The sequence below is a fragment of the Bicyclus anynana genome, chromosome 22 (genome assembly GCF_947172395.1).
Source record: "Bicyclus anynana chromosome 22, ilBicAnyn1.1, whole genome shotgun sequence".
Lineage (NCBI taxonomy): Eukaryota > Metazoa > Arthropoda > Insecta > Lepidoptera > Nymphalidae > Bicyclus > Bicyclus anynana.
This window is the reverse complement of record NC_069104.1, coordinates 5,382,264-5,402,081: the sequence shown is the minus strand read 5'-3', so window position 1 is coordinate 5,402,081 and position 19,818 is coordinate 5,382,264. Positions and strand designations below refer to the sequence as shown.

General features: G+C 35.2%; 3 protein-coding genes across 5 annotated transcripts in view; 1 reads left to right on the top strand and 2 right to left on the bottom strand.

Moving 5' to 3' along the window:
• LOC112046640 (tRNA (adenine(58)-N(1))-methyltransferase catalytic subunit TRMT61A) overlaps positions 1 to 12,432 on the bottom strand; it is a 107,150-nt gene extending 94,718 nt beyond the window's left edge. Inside the window, exons 1-4 of the mRNA XM_024083348.2 lie at positions 12,166 to 12,432; positions 10,997 to 11,153; positions 8,044 to 8,186; positions 7,234 to 7,363 (exon numbers count right to left, since the gene is read on the bottom strand). Of these exons, the coding sequence (XP_023939116.2) occupies positions 7,234 to 7,363; positions 8,044 to 8,186; positions 10,997 to 11,153; positions 12,166 to 12,360 (625 nt within the window). The 5' untranslated portion in view covers positions 12,361 to 12,432. The remainder of the gene's footprint in view (positions 1 to 7,233; positions 7,364 to 8,043; positions 8,187 to 10,996; positions 11,154 to 12,165) is intronic.
• A 264-nt stretch (positions 12,433 to 12,696) lies between these two features.
• On the top strand, positions 12,697 to 16,083 carry LOC112046621 (mediator of RNA polymerase II transcription subunit 24). Its single transcript, XM_024083321.2, has one exon. It carries the CDS (start codon positions 12,865 to 12,867, stop codon positions 15,790 to 15,792), a length of 2,928 nt encoding a protein of 975 aa, XP_023939089.2. The 5' UTR covers positions 12,697 to 12,864; the 3' UTR covers positions 15,793 to 16,083.
• A 258-nt stretch (positions 16,084 to 16,341) lies between these two features.
• Positions 16,342 to 19,818, bottom strand: part of LOC112046622 (PAS domain-containing protein cky-1-like) — a 189,075-nt gene continuing 185,598 nt past the window's right edge. For all 3 annotated transcript variants that reach the window (XM_052888478.1, XM_052888477.1, XM_052888479.1), the window contains 3 exons: positions 19,240 to 19,566; positions 18,241 to 18,845; positions 16,342 to 17,881 (listed from right to left, as the gene is read on the bottom strand). In XM_052888478.1, coding sequence (XP_052744438.1) covers positions 17,835 to 17,881; positions 18,241 to 18,845; positions 19,240 to 19,566 — 979 coding nt within the window. In that variant the 3' untranslated portion in view covers positions 16,342 to 17,834. The remainder of the gene's footprint in view (positions 17,882 to 18,240; positions 18,846 to 19,239; positions 19,567 to 19,818) is intronic.

Genomic DNA, 19,818 nt, shown 5'->3' with positions numbered 1-19,818 from the left:
TACTCAACTTTCTAGGATATGTCCTGGATTAAATACAATTTTGGAATTCGAAGTCTGCGTCTCACAGGAAAGTCGTTGCTTTTACTCTCTCTTTTCTCTATTCTGTCTTGTTTTAGAAATTCTGCACTTTGGGGAGCCTATAAAAATGTACTAAATCAGGAAAAAATTTAGGTACTAATCTGGACTGACTCGTAGTTTGTTAAGATTAACTATGTCCATCATTTGCATGATTTATAACCCGCCCGCCTAAAGTATTAACTTGTGAGCGCCTCTGACGCACAGAGTGGTTACGGTTTCCCAATGTTTTTCTAACACTAGAGCTTAACTCAGGAAAAGTTTGTGCGCTTTGGTGATACAGAAGAAATGTGTACAATGTACATGTGCTAGAATTATTCATAGTTTGTACTTGAGATTAACTCCAACTAAAAAAGTTAAGTCCAACATCATCAATAACAAAACATATTCGGCTCACTGTTGCGCACGAGTGTCCTCTCAGAATGAGAGGTGTTAGGTTAGCCTGATAGTTCACGACGTTGGCCCAATGCGAATTGACAGACTTCACACACGTAGAGAATTAGGAATATTTTTAAGTATGCAGGTATCCTCCCGATGTTTTCCTTTCACTGATCGAATCACGTGATATTAATTTCTTAAAAATGCACATAACTATAAATTGGGGTCATGCTTCGGAACGCATTCGAATCGAAGGAAGAGGTCATACCCACTGGGATTTCTTCATAATGTCCATCATTTGCATGAATGATAGTCACCCTACCATAGTAACTTGTGAGCGCGGTGCGTCAGCGCATCCGTAATTGAGTCCATGTATTTCTCTCGATCCCAATACATTGAACTTAGTTTACGCACGCCAACGAATAAACGGCAAACAGAAACGATTATTTTATTTTAAAACTCGACGATAAACTTCGGTTTGCTCACATTGCTTCAGAACAAATGCACTGGGACAAAATTGTAATTTATTTACTAGTAAGTTTGTGGAATAAGTTACCTATAGATTTACTGCCTAGTTGTTCCAATGGTTACCCTTGCCTTTACGTCCAGGCTTCGAATCCTGCTATGTCGGGCTATGTCATGTTAAGTTATATATAATTATTCGTTCTCGCACAAGACATTTTTAGTTTGTTTTCATTATTTACAATTTTTAAATTAACCCTTGACTACAATCTCACCTGTTGGTAAGTTATTAATAAATCGCAAGGCGGTTCGTCTTTGTCGGTAGGATGTAAACTACCACGGCCCTAGCCTCCCACCAGCTAGACCTGGACTAATTAACAAAACCTCAAACGGCCCAGCCGGGGATCGAACCCAGGACCACCGTCTTGAATTTTCACTGAGCCACGGAGGCCGTCAATAGTGGTATCAGATAAGAAGTTGAGTTTCTTGCTGCCTCTTCTCAGCAGAACCTGTAGTAGAACCATCAGTAGAGTCTTTACAAATAGTCAACCTTGACATTTCCCGCCAGGAACCATGGAATTTTCCGGGATGAAGTCGCTTTAGTAGCCGCAGTGCAATGGAGGAACAAACATACACACTTACACTCATAAGTAATTTATTGTTTAATTGTTTCATGGTTTTGTATCCCAAAAGACGACTTTTTTTAATCTTTGCTTTCATTTCAATCTTTTTTTTTTAATTTTTGCATTTACGTTTTTGAATTCCGAACGACGGCGTTCTATTTTTGAAAATAGCGCGTGCATTGTACGTAGTTGGTTAATGCGTAAATTGTGAACAAATAAAACCATTAACCATATTGGAAATAGCGTAATGACGTTGTATGGTCTCTACCCATAAACATATGGTTGTAATGGGAATAAATAGGCCGTTTTATATTCGAACTCGATTCCCTTGGATAGTTTTATTGACCAACATAGTGCGGACGATTGTTGGTTTTGAGAATTTATTTAACCTTTATAATAGGGATGATGACAGTTTTTTAAATTGTATATAAATTTTGGGTATACTGATAGCAAAGCAATTTTGTAAAAGGAACAGGGTATCAGCGATCATTACTTTCGGAGCTACAGGGATTTTAAGGGTAAGATTTGCGGCGCTGCCGCGGATCCCTGAAAAACGCTCCATACAAAAACGCCGACGTCACTAAATGGCACGATTTAGTGACGTCGTAGGCTCGCTGATCGTTAGGTTTGTATGGGCGTTCAAACAAAATTACTAATATCTTTGTTATTTGTGCGTTTATGTTTATAGTTCATTTATTGAAAGATGTCACATTTCATGTAAGGAAGCTAAAACTGTATAAATTTTCATCTACTTACGATAAAAAAAAATTAATAGACTTTGAAATTTTATAATCTTATTTATTTTGCAAATATCCAGACAATCTTTGCTTTTTATGTATAAATTAGTTAACATTGACCTTTTTTACCCGAATGCATCAAAAAAATCAATATATTCAAACCTAGTCATCATCCCCATTGCTATGAGAACTGTAAGGCAACAAACGTTGCAATATGGTAATGCTAATATTATTTGGATGTTTGTTACTTACTAGAGAAGCGATTTGGCTGAAATTTGGAATGGAAAGAAATTTTACTCTGGATTACTACATAACATACATAACATAGACTACTTTTCATCCCGGAAAAATCCATGGTTCCCGCGGGATTTGAGATAAACTAAATTCCACGCGGACGAAGTTGCGGGCGTCCGCTAGTGTAATATAAGTATTTTACAAAAAATAAAACGCAGTTATTATTATTATTATTATTATCCTACCAGTTTAAAATTTAAATTGGTAGGATATTGATATTGGCATTTGCCAAATTTTGTAGTAGATATTGCCTATAGCGGATAAATACCGAAATGTGTCAGTGGGTCGTGATCGACACACGATACGCACCGAGATTTTATAATAGAGCTGCTTGAACGTATGTGGTTGGCGTTAGACTCCTACAAAGAGGAGTTCAGTTTTCGTAGCAAAATTAATCTTGGGAAGAAAGCTTCTTGACAAGAAGTCGGTCGTCAAAGGCGAAAATGGATAGACGACATAATGCACGCCATTGACGACAGTTATTCTCACGTCTCTTCAGCACCCACAACTATAACTGATCGTGTATTCGGCTCGACTTATAAAACGTCTTCGCTGCCGTTTGCGCTGCAGAAACGATAGAATAATTGACCGTCAATGGCTGACTTAAGAGTGCATCAGGCTCGACTCAACCCACAATTGAAGCGTGCAAATGATGATAATAAATAGGTACCAGTATACCTATCTGTTGATCCTATTCCAATAAAAAGAAGCGTTTATCCACAATGGTATATTAGATCAGCGGTAAAAAGTCACCGCCGCGCAACAAAAGGCAACTAGCAGCCTCCGCTGATAAATAACAAAATGTGTCAGTGGTTTGTGACCGGCGCAAGAGATACTCATCGAGATTTTATAAGGATCTACCAATTAGGCACACTGTGTGTAGGGTTGCCGATTCAGCAGTTTTACGAGTATATATGTATGTTTTAACAATAAATAGTGCTCTACTTATAGTACAGTAACTTAGATTACTTTTAATTCGGTATTCCTACAAATAGTAGGAATACCGAATAATAAAAGTTGCTTAAGTTGCTCCTTATAACATCAGCAAAATTTAAACAAATCAATGGATTCATTATTTTATACGTAGATTAGTAGATACATATATAAATATATATGATAAAATCTATTTTACTATGCATAACACAGGCTGTACGCTTACTTTGGGGCTAAGTAGTATATTATTTATGTCTAAATCGGTCCAGTAGTTGCACAGATCAGCCAAAAAACAAAAACAGGCAGTCAGAAAAAAATACCGAGAATTATAAAAATAAACTTGAATTTTATTAATTTGTATAGATTATAATTTCAAGAAGATTACTTTAAAAGAGCTGAGTTTTCGCCCGATCTTTTAAGCAAAATAAAACGTTCAAATTAGAAAACTAATAATAATAAATCGCGAATGGTTAAAAAGCCTACTAGAATTTCACCGATTTGTTTTAGTATTAATATGTTTATTAAAATTTCTCTATATACATCGGAAATCATATTGTTTTTTTTTTATAATCTGGCCCTGCAGGATCATTGACGTTTGCGAGTTGACTTATACGAAATTGAGATTTTATGACATCCCGTGCTTACTGGTGGATATCATCAGTAGATGACATTTTGTCAATTGATTTGATGTTCATTTAAATTTTATTATTTATTATCAACCTAGATAATAAAGACCGAAATAATGAATAGGCCAGCTGAAGGAGGTATCACAAAGAGCACTACTACTATTAAATTTTATCAGATTGTCATCAGATAATAAACACATTTCTTTTAATAAAATGGTGACAACCCTATCATGACATAGGTTAAACGGCTCGCAACTGGATGAATCGATTTTAAATTCGTTATCTAGTTTGGCACTAGCATGTTTAATGAATAGAATCGAATAACTTACAAGCGGATCGGAATAATCGACACTGGGTAATCAGATTGCAATCGATTCTGTCGATTTATAAGGATCTGTGGTTTCCTGCTGCGATAGTTTATCGTTATCTAGATGGCATGTTTGGTTAGGTTTACAAATGTTTCATGTATTACAATGTATTGGCCTGTTATTTGTTTCATGTATCGTACGATACATTGGTACTAATATAAATATTGTTATCAATGCGAAACTGCTGTTGATTTTGTTGCACGTTTGTTTGTTAGTTTTGTTGCACGTTCAAACCGCTTAACCGTTTTTAATGAACTTTGGTACAGATGATATGGTGTGTTAATTACTAATTACTTATTTAATATAGTATTTCGCTCGTATGTTAGGTACTTTACCTTTTTTTTAATAAATAATATTTTCCATATCTTTTTAAATATGACCAATAGTCCCATTCCCGTCTAACTAGTCGGGAAAGACTGTATTAGGAGTGGGTACGCCAATAGTCCAACGGGGCGGGGATCAAACCGCCATCCATCGGTGATGAGTCCGACCGCTCTTCTCGTTGAGTTATTGAAGCTTTACAAACTTGCAAACTTTTACTTGGAAATATTACTTGAAAGGGATGAATATGATGTAAATAATAATGTATTTAAAGGAGATGAAATAGGGTATGGATCTTTTCTCATATTATTATGGATATAAAATACTAGCGGATCCAGTCAAGCTTCGCTTTGACTTAAACTTTAACCACAACATCGGCGACAAACAGAAACTTTAGCCGCTTATAATAAGATATTACTTATAACAACTATGATTAAAAATTAAAATTCAAGTTAATATTGTAATCGGAGTAATAGGTAAAATACAAAGTTATTTACGTTGTGGTTACATATTATTCAATGTAGAAAATGTCTAATGGTTTTGATTACCGTAACAAGCCCTACTTTGTTTAAAACAAATAGAGTCAACTTTTAAACGGATTTGTTTGATTTAATTTGCATATAATCAATGAGAAGTGAATAAATCACATAGCAGTACCTACTTTGACATAATTTATCAGATTCTTGAGAACTCATTTGATTAATAGATTGTTTTGTAGTTGTTGTGCGAGAATACAATACTGGATTATAATGGAATTCAGAAGTATCAGGGTCATGGTCTTATGTGCCTTCTGTTAGTGAATACTTTATTTATTTATTATCCGCAAAAAGCCGAACCAAACCCGATTGAGATTTTCTTAATTGGTCCAGCCCCTGTAGCCAAATGGCACGTCGATTCTCTTTCTACGATCGCAAACGCTTCGAAAATCAAAAAAAAAAAAAACGCATGGGAATGACATTTGCTATCGACATGTCACGTGATCAAGATACATTTTTAGATAGATTCGCATACATTTTTATAGTTTTCAAAGCGTTTGCGATCGTAGAAAGAGAAGCGACATGCCACTTGGCTACAGGGGAAGGTCTGGCTGGTGGGAGGCTACGGCCGCGGTTAGTTACCACCCTACCGATAAAGACGTACCTACCTAGCGCCGAGCGATTTAGCGTTCCGGTACGATGTCGTGTAGAAACCAAGGGGTGTAAATTTTCATCCCCCTCCTAACAAATTAGCCCGCTTCCATCTTAGACTGCATCATCACTTACCATCAGATGAGATTGTAGTCAATTTGTAAAGAATAAAAAAAAAAGAATCCAAGCGACAACGTCACCCAGATGCGACAGAAGATCCTTAATTAAGTTTTAATCGTAAGCGAAGTCCTCCTTACTCAAAGGGAAATCCTCATGAGATCGCATAATTGACTGTACTGAGACATTCAGTTGCTAACTAGGAAGTTACTGAAAGTTGTCGAGTGGCAGAGGTCTGCTAGACAACATTTATTTTGTCTTTCAAACACTAAATTATGAACAATCTATGTAATAACAATTTATGTTAGTACTTACTAATATAGTGATTAATATTCTTCATTTTAGAATTTAAGCTATCGTGCGTGTTATTCATATTAATTAATAGGAATATTATTCATTATCATTATCATTATCAACCCATATTCAGCACACTGTTGAGCACGAGTCTTCTATCAGAATGAGAGGTGTAGGCCTAAGTCCACCAAGCTAGTTCAATGCGTATTGGTAGACTTCATGTAGAAAATTAAGAAAATTATCAAGTATGCAGGTTTCGTCACGATGTTATTCCTACACCGATGGAGACACGTGATATTTAATTCATTGAAATGCTCATGCCCCAGATTAGATGCGAACCTACGCCCTCCGAATCGAAGATTGAGGTATTATCCAGTGGGCTATCACGGCTGTTATAACACATTGGATTAATATAGTTGAGTACAATAAGTTAAGAACGTCTTGTCAATCTAGTAACTAAGAATATCAAAACACTCACCATCATCTTTGATAGCATTGACAGCATGGGTCACTCCAGCCCAGGGTTTCGGTAAGTCCAAGAAGACAGCATCAGCTTTCCCATTGAACACTTCTCAATCTAATAAAAAAACCTAAGAATGTCAAAACACTCACCATCATCTTCGATAGCATTGACAGCATGAGTAACTCCAGCCCAGGGTTTCGGTAAGTCCAAGAAGACAGCATCAGCTTTTCCATTGAACACTTCTCAATCTAATAAAAAACCTAAGAATGACAATACACTCACCATCATCTTTGATAGCATTGACAGCATGGGTAACTCCAGCCCAGGGTTTTGGTAAGTCCAAGAAGACAGCATCAGCTTTTCCATTGAACACTTCTCAATCTAATAAAAAACCTAAGAATGTCAATACACTCACCATCATCTTTGATAGCATTGACAGCATGGGTAACTCCAGCCCAGGGTTTCGGTAAGTCCAAGAAGACAGCATCAGCTTTCCCATTTAGGTCGGCTCCGAAACCTTCCGCAAGCACGTCCCTATGTTGCGCCTTTGAGTAAAAATATAAGGGTGAGAATACGGTAGTTTTATGTTTACAAATTCATTGACTACTTTACAATATTGTAAAAATTAAAAAAATATTAAAGCTCTATTAAATGATTGGTTTAAGTCTGATGGCAAATTTTAGAAACGCTGAAAGTTTGTCATTTTACCTATTATAGGAAAATTTGGTACGATAAGAATATTTTTTTAGGTTTATGTTGTAAGTGTCTATACTACAGCATTTCTTGATGAGTACTGTTTACCAACAAAGAAATTGGAAATGAAGGTAGAAAATGCATGCCATTTCATAACTTATTTATTTTGTATGGTTTGTTCATAAAATGTTATATAAAATATATTAACCATATCTATTTGTTCTAAGCTTATTAATCAAATTTATTTTCATTAATTAACATTTAAGGAACAATTTAATTATAATTATCATTAGGTGTGAAATGACTAGTGATTTCTACCTTCATTTTTAATTTGTTTGTTGGTAAACAGTACCTACTCATCAAGAAAGGCTGTAGTATAGTCTAGTCACTTGGTTTTTTTGCAACCCTTTAAAACCCATGGTAGCTACAATCTTAGAAACCCTCGTACACAACCGTCCATTGCAGGAAACAATAATTGCTGAACTGATTTTTTTCTAGTACAGAGCAGAAATGCATTTAAGTTTATAGTTACCGTAACAAATTCCGCAAGTCCATGCTCTTCAAACTCCTCTTGAGCAACTTTTGCCCTGTGATCGTGGAAATCGAACGTGTAGACATGACCGTGCGGGCGTACGCGGCGGATTAGAGCATGGGTTAGCGACCCACTGCCTGTCCCTGGTAAGTAAACCATAGATTAGAGATAAAATAAAAAAAGTGCATGAATTCACTATGACTGAACAGGTTGTATGGCTAGATCAGGGCGTGAAATGGTAATTTATTTTTTGTGTTATCTAAAGTCTATACTGATATTATAAAGAAGTTTTTGATTTTATAGGAGATATTATCTCTGGATCTAATAAAAAATCGATTTAGAAAAGCCAAATATTTTGATAGTAGGTAAAATATCAGTTTGACTGTTCAAATACAGAGCCCAAAGATGTTAAATCTTCAAAACTATTCAATGGTGCATGCTATAATTACCCCGTGTAAGATTTGTAAATCAACTGAGGGTAGAAATTCATTAAACAACATTTCATAATATCAAAACGGAAAATATTATCGCCGTATAACATAATTTACAACTATTTTTGTCAGTCACACCTTAGTTTAAACTTGAAATTCACACCCCATTAAAACTTGAATTTAACATTAGCATGGCCTTCAATGGAAGGTCAGCTACACATGCCATGTAGTACCCACAAGCAATTTGCTTAAAGCTGTTGCAGCTGATTGCACAATAGTAATGAATTTAAAAAAAAAAAATAATACTGTACATAATGTATCATTGGAGTACTATACTAAATTAATTAACCCACTTGTTACTATCGTTTGATAAAAAGATCAAGTGAGAAATAAAATTCTATACAAAAAAGTGGGTAGTTTAAAAAAAATATTTATGCTTTTGCAGTTAGTTGTTGACTGTGTGAAGCTATTAGGAGTGGTTTGAGGTTGTTATTGTGTGCCGTGATTTACTTGTGCAAGTTGTAATTTAGTGGTTTTTCGTTATGGATTTGTCAAGGTAAGTTAAAACATGTTTAATATGTATATTTATAAATCTTTTGTGAAATCATGAAAGTAGTGAACTTCTTTTATTTATAAGTAAAAAAACATTTGCAATTGCTTCAGATTTACTGAAGTTATATTTGTATGAAAGTTGGCGTTCCTTATATCAAACAGTAGTAATATCAACTACTATTATTTATTTGTTTTAGGCGTCAAACAAAAGCGTTGAGCTTGAATGAGAGTATCGAGGAGCTGGAATGTAGTGAAGAACAGTCTGTTCCAGACTCCTAACTATCTTTCCCCCTGAAAATTGTAACGCTGAAATCACTGATGAAGATTCTGGGGATGAAAATATTTCTTAAAAATTGACTTGGAATAGACGTCAATAGCCGTGATAGCCCAGTGGATATGACCTCTGCCTCCGATTCTGGAGGGTGTGGGTTCGAATCCGGTCCGGGGCATGCACCTCCAACTTTTCAGTTGTGTGCATTTTAAGAAATTAAATATCATGTGTCTCAATCGGTGAAGGAAAACATCGTGAGGAAACCTGCATACCAGAGAATTATCTTAATTCTCTGCGTGTGTGAAGTCTACCAATCCGCATTGGGCCAGCGTGGTAGACTATTGGCCTAACCCCTCTCATTCTGAGAGGAGACTCGAGCTCAGCAGTGAGCCGAATATGGGTTGATGACGACGAGACGTCAATAATCATCATTCCAGATTCGGATATGAGCGACGAAGATGACGAAGGTACTAAAGTTGGGGTCTGAAGGCCACAGGAACAATCCAACAGAATAGAAAAAATAAGTATTTGCAGAAAACAGAATGACGCAGGATAAGTTATAAATCTACCAGAGCCGAAGAAATTGTCGTATGCAAATGGAATGTAGTTACTGTGGCTTCCAATACAGCAACAGTCCAACTGACTACATAAATTAAAAGATTTTCACAGCAACAGAAAAAATACATTCATATTGATCAGTCAGCTTTGATAAAAACATATAATGAAAGGATGGATGGTATAGATAGCTCTGATCAAAATATTGGACTGTACCGATTATATTCTAATACTGGGAAAAAGTTGTATTTTTCGTTGCTTTTCCACTGTTTGGATATGGCTGTCCATATTGCCTGGCAGTTATATAAAATGAACGGAGGAGATTACACCTTCTCAAAATTTCAAAGGAGTAGTTCATCATTGTTAGAAACATAACAAAGAAGTTTGTTATGTTTGCACATCGCTGCTGTTCAGCAGCGATGTGCATTTTGTCATAAAAATACCAATTTGTTTTGTAACTATTCATCCAAAAAGCTGTTTTGAAGCTTATCATACACCAAATAATTGAATAATATGCAGCTGTATGCTATACTTGTATATTACAAATAAAACTTACCTTGGTTATAGTATTTTTTTTCTTTTTATTTATCACATTCGCTCGAAGAATACATAGTACATACAAGCACTATACAAATCAGTATAAGGTAATGAATTTTACTAGCGTTCCTTTTATCAAACACCATTTTCCGCGATTTCCATACAAAAAAAAAATTATTCAATATTTTTTTAGGTCCTTTGGGGTCATAAATAAACTGTGTACAAAAAATTACGATGATCTAACAACAAAAGGTATATCCGTAACAACTGGGTTAACTACCTTCTTTTTATGAAAAATTCTATACACCAGAATGACAAAGAAATGAAGAGAATTGGCCTGATTGAAGGTACTTTTAGTAGTAGAGATAAGCTTATAATTTTATTAAACATAATCGCTTAAATTTCTGATCATGTGGACATCCTCTATCAATTTATAAGGGACAGCAAGTGTTAATATTTCTAAAAAAAAAATTGAAATGTGGTATTTTAATTTTTTTTACTCCTACAAAAAATTCCTAACGAATAAAAATGTCCAGAGGGAAGAAAAGAAACAAAAAAACATTCATTCTATTTATGTATAGATTAATGATTAGATATACATACTAACCAGCTTCTACAACAATAGATCCGGGAACCAAGTCTAGCTGCAGGAGTATCATACTAATGTCCGGGGTGTATATTATCTGTGTTCTGTGTGGCAAAGTGAGGGACCAAAGCTCTGGCGTTGGTTGCAGAACATGACCCCAGCCTTTTGATAATTCCACCTATAAGAATAAATCAAGAGCTCCTATTTGTAATGGTCATCATCATTATCATTCAATAGATACCCCATGATAAACCCCCATCTTGGTAGAAATGGATATAACTTAGTTATATAACTTTTATTTATGAAGCCTGTGAAAGCTTAAGTTTAAGCAATATGTTAAAAATTGTGGGTATAAATCGCTAGCTATTTCACAGCAAAATAATAATTATAATTATTAATTAACTTGGTCTTAAGTTAATGAAAATAAATTTTATTAATAAGGTTCAGATATAGTTAATATATTTTGAATAATATTTTATTAACAAATACCATGTTACTTAATTTAAGATACATACTTAATTTAAAATACATAAGTAAGAGACCGTGGAGACCCTTGGGCCATGGAGTCGCAGTGCCAAAAAATTTTTCCGTACCATTTCACCGCGGCTAATTGCCTCGACTGGTGACAGAAGGGCTGGCTCATTTTTTGCGCAAAGGATCAGCCTGGCTGTCCAGCGCGGAAATGCAGCCAGTATTCTTGCCACCATTCCATGTGGGCATGATTTGTATAGTTATTAGCATAAGTTAGCTTAAGTTCCCTATTGTATTCTTTCTCAATAAAAAAAAAAAAAGTAAGGCTGAAGTAGGTTATTTTATTATACAACTGAACTGAACTGCTAAAGATGCTAGACAATAAAATATCAAATGTTGAGTTTATTAACTGCTCTTTGCAGAATCTGCTTTTCGAACTGGTGGTAGATTCTTTACAATTAGTCAAATTTGTCTTAATTTTAACCTTCATCCTTTTCTTTGAGAGAAGTGAACTGCAGGGCAGACCTCTTTTCTCAAAAGTTGAGATCAACCACACTGCTCTTAAGCAGAAGCTTAAAGTGATAATAATAGTGTATTAAATTTTACACATTGTGAAATTGTGGTTTTGACCACACTAACCAGTATGTATGTTAGTAGTCTGTTAAAAGCTTTTATTGAGTAAACATGATAACCAATCATAATCAAAATTATGTACTTACTCTGCTTCCATATTCAGATCCTATGAGATTTCTAACCTTTAAAGCACCAAAAGTTGTTTGGTAAACATTTTCAACCATATCACCTTTTTTATTCTTTATTTCTGGTCTTACTTCTATAGCATGGAGATTGTTGCTTAGATAAAGAATCACTGTATCACCCTCGTCAATCTTTTCTTTGTAATTTTTAAAACTCATTTTTGTTGATTTTTCGGAGTTCACAGTACACAATTTGTAAAATGTAAATATTTACATGTGCATTTGACGTTGACACTGACAGTAGAAAATTGATTGCCAATTTGATATCATGAAGCTGCGTTTTGTTATTGATGTTACGTACCAAAAATGCCTTAAGTACAGTAATAAATGCGTGAAATTCTGACTGATAATTTATAAATATGTTGAAATCGCTAAATTTTTAATCATATTCATTATTAAAACCATACTAAGTTATTTATAAAATATCATTTGGCGTTTAAAAACTTTGTCAAATAGTTTTTGACATTTGATTTGACATTTGTTTTTGACTTTTTGTACAAGTTGCAACCCAAAAATGAACAATCAATGTTTATTTTAAAATAAAATAATAAATAGATTTTATGCTTCATCTACTAGTTTTAATAGTGCGGTTTGTGCAAGCATACACAGTTCATGGTGAAACTTTGAAGTGCACAGTGAACTTTCATATGAAAATCAAGTGAAATGGATCCGTCAAAAATTACAAGCAAATCAAGCTCTCTGAAGGCTCTAATTTTGAAAGCCTGGCGTGAAAGATGGACGGATATACAATGGGGCATCAACATCAAGACCATTCTTCCCAGAGGCGTAAGTGGAGATTTGTATAACCTAGCCGATTGTATTCTCCAACAAGCTATGGTGGGTTGTGGTGCTAACCAGTTGGTTATTTCATATTTAAGACATTCCTTGGCGTCACATTTAGTGTCCTATGCGGCAGTGCTGCAGAGAATAGCAAAATTCGATGCTTTTCACAAGCCACACTGTATTCTAAGCTTATTGGAGTTCCTCGAAAGCTTTCTTGATAGCATAACATGTCGCAGTAAGATGGAAGAAGAAATACTTGCCTTCGCCGTCTCATCTATCATACTCTGGTTGCTCCAAGTATACCATTACTCGCTAAGTAAATATCCATCTACAAATCCTATACAAAGTCAGGAGCTTCTAGAAAAATCGACATCTCTTCTCAACTCTATAGTGCATTCAGATTTCCTTCTGGCCATGTTCTATTTAGCTAAGCAACATGATCCAGACGAGTATAACGAGGTAACAAAGAAATGTCAGGAGATCACAGCTTTCATGATGATGAATACACAGTTCAAAGCCCCAGTTACTATACATGATACTTTACAAAAGATTTGTAATATGGATATTGATAAAATAGCACCATTGAATAATAAACCCGAGACTGTTACTCATTCTTTACAAGCGTTGATCGCTGTGACAGTCCTGGATAATCCTAGTGCGGATATGCAGCAACTTACAAGTCAATTGTTGATTATACAGAGAATAAAAAGTTACCCATTGTCCAGATTGTACAGTGAGGTTATTAGAGGCTGTTTCATATGTTTGAATGATGCCAGTAAAGATGCATCTAAACAGGCATTATGGGCAGCATTCACATTTCTAAAACTACCCCAACTTATTAATTACATTCACAATATGTGTGGGACAGTAAATAAAGATGGTGAATATTCAGTGGAAGTTGTTGAAGGTTTTGAAAAGCTATTGCAATCAACTCCGTTACTTGATGTTGTTGATGCGAAGAACTCGTGTAACAGTGTTGTATCTCTTTTGGAACCTTTAGTTAAGTTAAACATTGTATCTGAGACTCACTTGTCTTATTTTAAGCAAAAACGAGAAACTAAGGATGTTAAATTGCAAAAGTTAGAGCCAACTGGCCTCCAGGGCTCTATACCATCATTCATAACCCGTGCAGAACCTACTTTAGCTGGTATTCTCAAAACTATGGGAGGCGATTCCCATAAAACTCAGGAATCTCTGTATGCAATGCTCTGTCAAATTGTTGGTGGAACAACATTAGATACAATTTTAGCTGTAGCCACAGTGGAAGGAAAGTTGAAGTTGTTTGTATCAAGATTAATAAAGTTCAATGAATATGCTCTAATAGCTGCAAGTGAAAAGGGTGCTTCTCAATCTAAGGTTTACATTTTTGACATTTCATTTTTAATTCTTTGCTCCATTGTACAAGACTACGGAGCTGAAGCTGTGCTTGATGAAAATGGTGACTCCTTTTTTGAACAGTGGGTTAGAGAATGTATGGCCCATAAAGGTGCTCACAAGTCACCAGATCAGATATTGCAAAAATGTGACATGCAACTGGTAGATATATTCATTCATCATCTAAGTGCACCAGATTTTGATTTTAAGAATACTAATTTGAAACCGCATGATTTGTGTGTAAATGTTAGTGGAGTGGTAAAAGAGATCTTATTTGCTTGGGAGCAGGGTTCAATTTCCGCTGCAGATGTGAAGCGTATGTTGGACTCTTTAAGGCAGAAGATGGCTTCGTTAGCAGTTTGCGCTTCTGTTTGGCTTTGTTCCTACATCAATGTGGTTCACCAAGATGCCTTTATAAAGCCATTGAATATGGTACAGCAGTTTTTGACCCCACCAACTGATGTTGAAATGGCACAAATTGACAATTTTAAGGAAAGAGCTGTGCTCATGTGTCAGATAATCAGGAAGATGCAGTTTGATATTCAACCACCATCCATACCAAAATCGAAAATAATGCCTTTTTCTCATAGTATCATATCCAGGCAGCCAATCCTAGAACAGTTACAAACTGTATGGGAAGACATTAAAACTAGAGGATACTTGCACATTGATGCTACAGTTACAGTTCAGAGCCTTCTGGAAACTGCAGGTCCAGTGTGGTTTGTTACTAATTTACTCAAGGAAACTCTCAAATTCAGGTATCAAGATGATTTGGATAGATCTGTAGACATTGTCTTAGCAATGTGCTATTTTGATATAGAAAGGTGTACAGAAGCTCTTTTACTGCATGTGCTCCCTCAGTATCTGTATAATGCTAAATTATGTGAGGAGTTAGTAGAGCCACAGTCTGCTGTTTTGGCAAAACTTACAGTGTATTGTATTTATGCAGCCCTTGAAAATTGCATATCAAATAGGGTTCATACTTCCAGAAAACGTAGACATGATGACTCTGAAGATATAGAAATGACTGCATCAAGTAAATTAAGGAGACTGAATGACAATTCGTCTGACTCATCTTTGTATTACTCTCAAAGTCAGAGCTCTAGTATAATTATAAAGGAGCCCTTACAGTCAGCTTTAGATATGCTGTACAAATCCTTTTCTCAATTGGCAGGAAAAAATGGCGAGGTCACACCACAGACTCAGTTTATATTTGAATTTCTTGTGTATATTGTTCAGTGTGGGCAAGACAGAGCTCAAATTGTATTACAGAAAATGCCCAGTGAAATTGTGTCTACATTGATAAAGGCCCTACCTGACAATTTTAATATAGGCCTTATTTTGAGACTGTACGATTTGTCTACTCCATATGGCAGGAAAGATACAGCTAGAGATCTTTGTTTGTTAAGAAATATGCGCCTTAGGCCCGAGTAAATCTATACTAAGAGGAGAGTTAGGAGAGGGGTAGTGTGTGGTGTTGTAGGGGGGTAATCTCTGGATCTACTGAACCAATTTTAAAAATTCTTTTACCACTAGAAACCCACATTATTTGTAAGTGTTACAGGTTATATTTTATCCCCATATTCTCACGGAAACAGAACCTGCGGAAAACTGTAAGGCTTCGGCTACTGTATATTAAGTAGAATCATTATGACATAGTAATTGAATTGTCTAAATCTATAATAATTAATTCTTTAAGGATAAATAAAAGTCTTTTTAAATTATTATCATCGTTTTATTATTTATTGTCGATTTTCTTAATTAAATACTTAGCTGGCAATCTGATATTAGCTAAATTAATTTACAAAGATACCCAGCTTTTATAAAAGTGGGTAAAAAAAACTATTCAACAATTTCAAGGACCTTACTTGTCTATTATAAAATCTAATGGTGGACGGATGAGTGTTTAGGAAGACATATTTCTTCATTTATTTAATTATTTTAATCTCATACACAATCAGAAATAATTGAAATATTTTGCTGTTCTCCATGAAGAACCGATGGATCCAAAAGACAATATCATATTCAAAATTTAAATTCAAATTAGATTTATTTGCCTCAATATTATATTTTATGATACATATTTTCTTGAACCTAGTTCAAGTATTACCCTATCACTCTGATCTGGCAGAAAATCATCTATGTTTTACGACATTCAATTGCAAAGTCTTTTTGATTTGCATTATAGAGTCAACATTTCTTTATGATGCTCAGGTTTTTGAGTAAAACATAAATGTAGAGGGTTTTATGTTAGCTTTGCAATTTTTTGACCAGTTAGCAAGTAGATGTCTTTTGCTAACTTGGTTGGTTTAGGAAAATTATAGTCATCAAAACATATTTCACATTTTAATGTTACAAAATATTTTTTTGTAAAAGACATCAATGTAAAAGGATTATGAAGGTCAAGCAAATAATCCAGCATACCAATTATGATTGGTAATTTTTCTTGAAATAATTGTAGGTAAGTACCTACTTTTTATATTTTTCAGGTGTGATGTTTTTAAACTTAAGTTTCTACATTTTTACAACAAAAAAAATTATAGTCACCCTGTAGTCAATGTACAGACAATTTTCTCTACTTATTACTAATACTGAAAATTTTAATAATGTCTTCTTCATTTAACAGTTAACTAAAAGTTTTTAATTTCTTAAATAATTACCAAATTAAAAGTTTCTTTACATTATATTTATACAAAATATACATTTTCGTAGCTAATTAATAATCACATTTTATGTGATGGTAAAATTTGTACAATATTGTAATTATATATATTTTACATCTTAAAAACACATAGATCACAGGAGAGTTCCAGAACTTTTACCTCTTGCTGTACGTACGCATCTCACGGTCATTTATTAAGCGGTTAGCTTTCAGGATGCCTGTGGTAGCCCATACTTACTTATATTCTATGCATACTTCACTTTACGATGTAAAACTTAAAATAAGGTATGTCTGAGTATACAGGCCCTGTTTCTAGATGTCATGCTGCTTAAAAAAAGTAGATAATGCTAAACGATTAAAAAATACAACAAATGGTAGTTTTTTTTCTGATCATGTATTTGCTACTTATACCATTAAATGGTCTAAGATTTGCTACGAGTAGGTTACTATAAGCTTATCTTATTACAAATCGTAGCAGCGTCAGTGGGTAGTTAAACCGAGCGCAGTTTTGCTTTAGAAAGAGTACGAGAAGTCACCCAAGGGATAGAAGAACATAAGGAGCCTAACGTCTTTCTAAAAGCGTTTTAATAAGGAGATCCTTACCTCGTAACTGCTATAGGTTAACAGGGAGCAGCAAGTCGTAGTAAGAGCAACGATTTACATATATCTATTATTCACAAACTCTCACTTCTAACAGCATTATAAGTGACCGAATTTTGCGTAGGTACATTATTGTGGACATATTTTATTATCTACGAGTATAAGGTAACAACATAATACACTAATATAAACATTTTATTAAGTTAATTTACAGTTATAACGCTGGCTTTTTGGCCCCTGGAGAATCTGGATGAGGATGATCTGGAAAGAAATGTAAGGTCATTAATCATATTTTTTTTTTGGCTTTTATATTTTTTTGCTTTTAAACTTAATCTGCTAGTTAAACTGGCAACCATACTCTTCAGACCAGCAATGTGATTGGCGCTAGTACAAAAGGCCTTACTACTAACAGTTCTACTCCGACGAAGTTATAACAATCACTAGTGTACCAAATAAATAAAGAAATAAGTTTAGTAGTAGGTACAATTTTATGTAGTGGTGCGAACCCTAGTAGTAAAATATGTTATTTGGGATCTTGATTACATACATCATTTATTTATTTTATGATCCCACTAGAACGTCGTAAAATGGTCGGTCTGTTTTGTGCATTTCTAACTTACCCATTGGTCTTCTAAGCGTTTCGCCTTCTCTAGTAATATTTTGTTCTGGTGGCGTTCGACTAACCCTCATTGGTAAACTTATTCTATTAGGATTACAGTTTTCATCGACCATAGTATCACCATTGCTGGCGAAGGTCGTTCTTTGATTTCTATTCCATGTTTGCTGATAGGAACTTTCCGTTGTTATTGTACTACATCTATTGTTAGTGTGAGGAACGTATTGCTCTGGTGACCAGTCGAATACAAACGTGTGGCCATAATTTTGGGAGTAAGCTGTTGGCGTGCCAGAAGGCGTTGGCGGTGTCGTTGTCACGTAAGGACTTAGATCCTGTTGACACACATCTGGAACTTTCTGCAACGCCGATTCCGACCACGTCGGACTCGGATTCCATTGGTCCATCATCTCTGTTTCTGTCATACTGATGTTCTTAGACCCTGGTCTCCGTGTTGTTATCGACGTTGCGACCGCCACCAAAGTGTCTCCAGTGTTAGTTGAGAAACGCGGTGATAAATTAGTTACAGGTGTCTTTTCTAGAGGTTGTTTCCCTTTCCTCTTGGCACTGGGTTGAGACCTCGTTTCGTCAATCCGTAGATTGAGGTATGCTCTGAAAATAATATCTAATGTTACATTCGAGGTTTTAAGTCGATCTTATTATGAATTTAGTAAAAGATTAAAAATACGGTGTGTGATTGAAATCTTAGTAAAAGGGCAAGAGAAATGGTGCGTTTAGTCTTTTTTGGTAAGGTAAGGTAGTAACTAGCAACGTTCGATGTCTACATCCAGACAGACTTGAGAGAATTTAGAAAATGTAAAATCCTAAATATGTCTAATGTAATTGAATTAAGGACTGTTTAAAATCACACACATCATGGTACAGGCTTGCTTTAAATTTTAAGGTATATAATTTATGCGGTATACGTTACGCCTAGGTACATGTCATTGAAATTGCTTCATTATCAAGATTCCTATGGGTATGGCAAAATGTTGGAGTGTCCTACCTGTTCTCCTGTAATGATACTGAGTAGTCCACCGGTATATTGTCGTGCCTCTCGTAAGCGTAATGTATCGGTGTTAGGTGCGGAGGAACATGTGGGATATGAGGTTGGATTCCAGCGTTTGGCATCATAACAGGTTGGTTCCCATTCAAACAGACGGGTGGCGTTGGCGTGTACTGCATCGTTGGAGGGTAGACTTGTATATCGGGTGGGGGCGGCCCGTACATCCTCGTCGCTGCCTCGTACGCTAATCCGTAGTGTAGTTTGGACTGTACGGCATAGTAGTGGTAGAGCCATGGATTCGCCTTCATCACTGCTGCCTCTTGTTCACTGTTGACAAAATTGTTTTATTTTAACCTCGTAAGAAGCAAATTTTCATTTACTGGCCTAAATAAACTCAGTACCACAAATTATCCCCCGGTGACAGTAGAAAAAAAGATCAACAAAAAATTTCTTCATGATGCTATTGCACAAACTTGTAGTAGCTAAGCGATACTGATATAAGTGCAAGTACCTACAACCAGCCAACCTTATAAAATAACAGAAACAAGGAACGATCTAAGAACCGATTTTTGAAGAATA

Bases quoted from the DNA above. Each gene is read 5' to 3' on its own strand.
- LOC112046621 (XM_024083321.2), top strand. From the start codon at position 12,865: ATGGATCCGTCAAAAATTACAAGCAAATCAAGCTCTCTGAAGGCTCTA.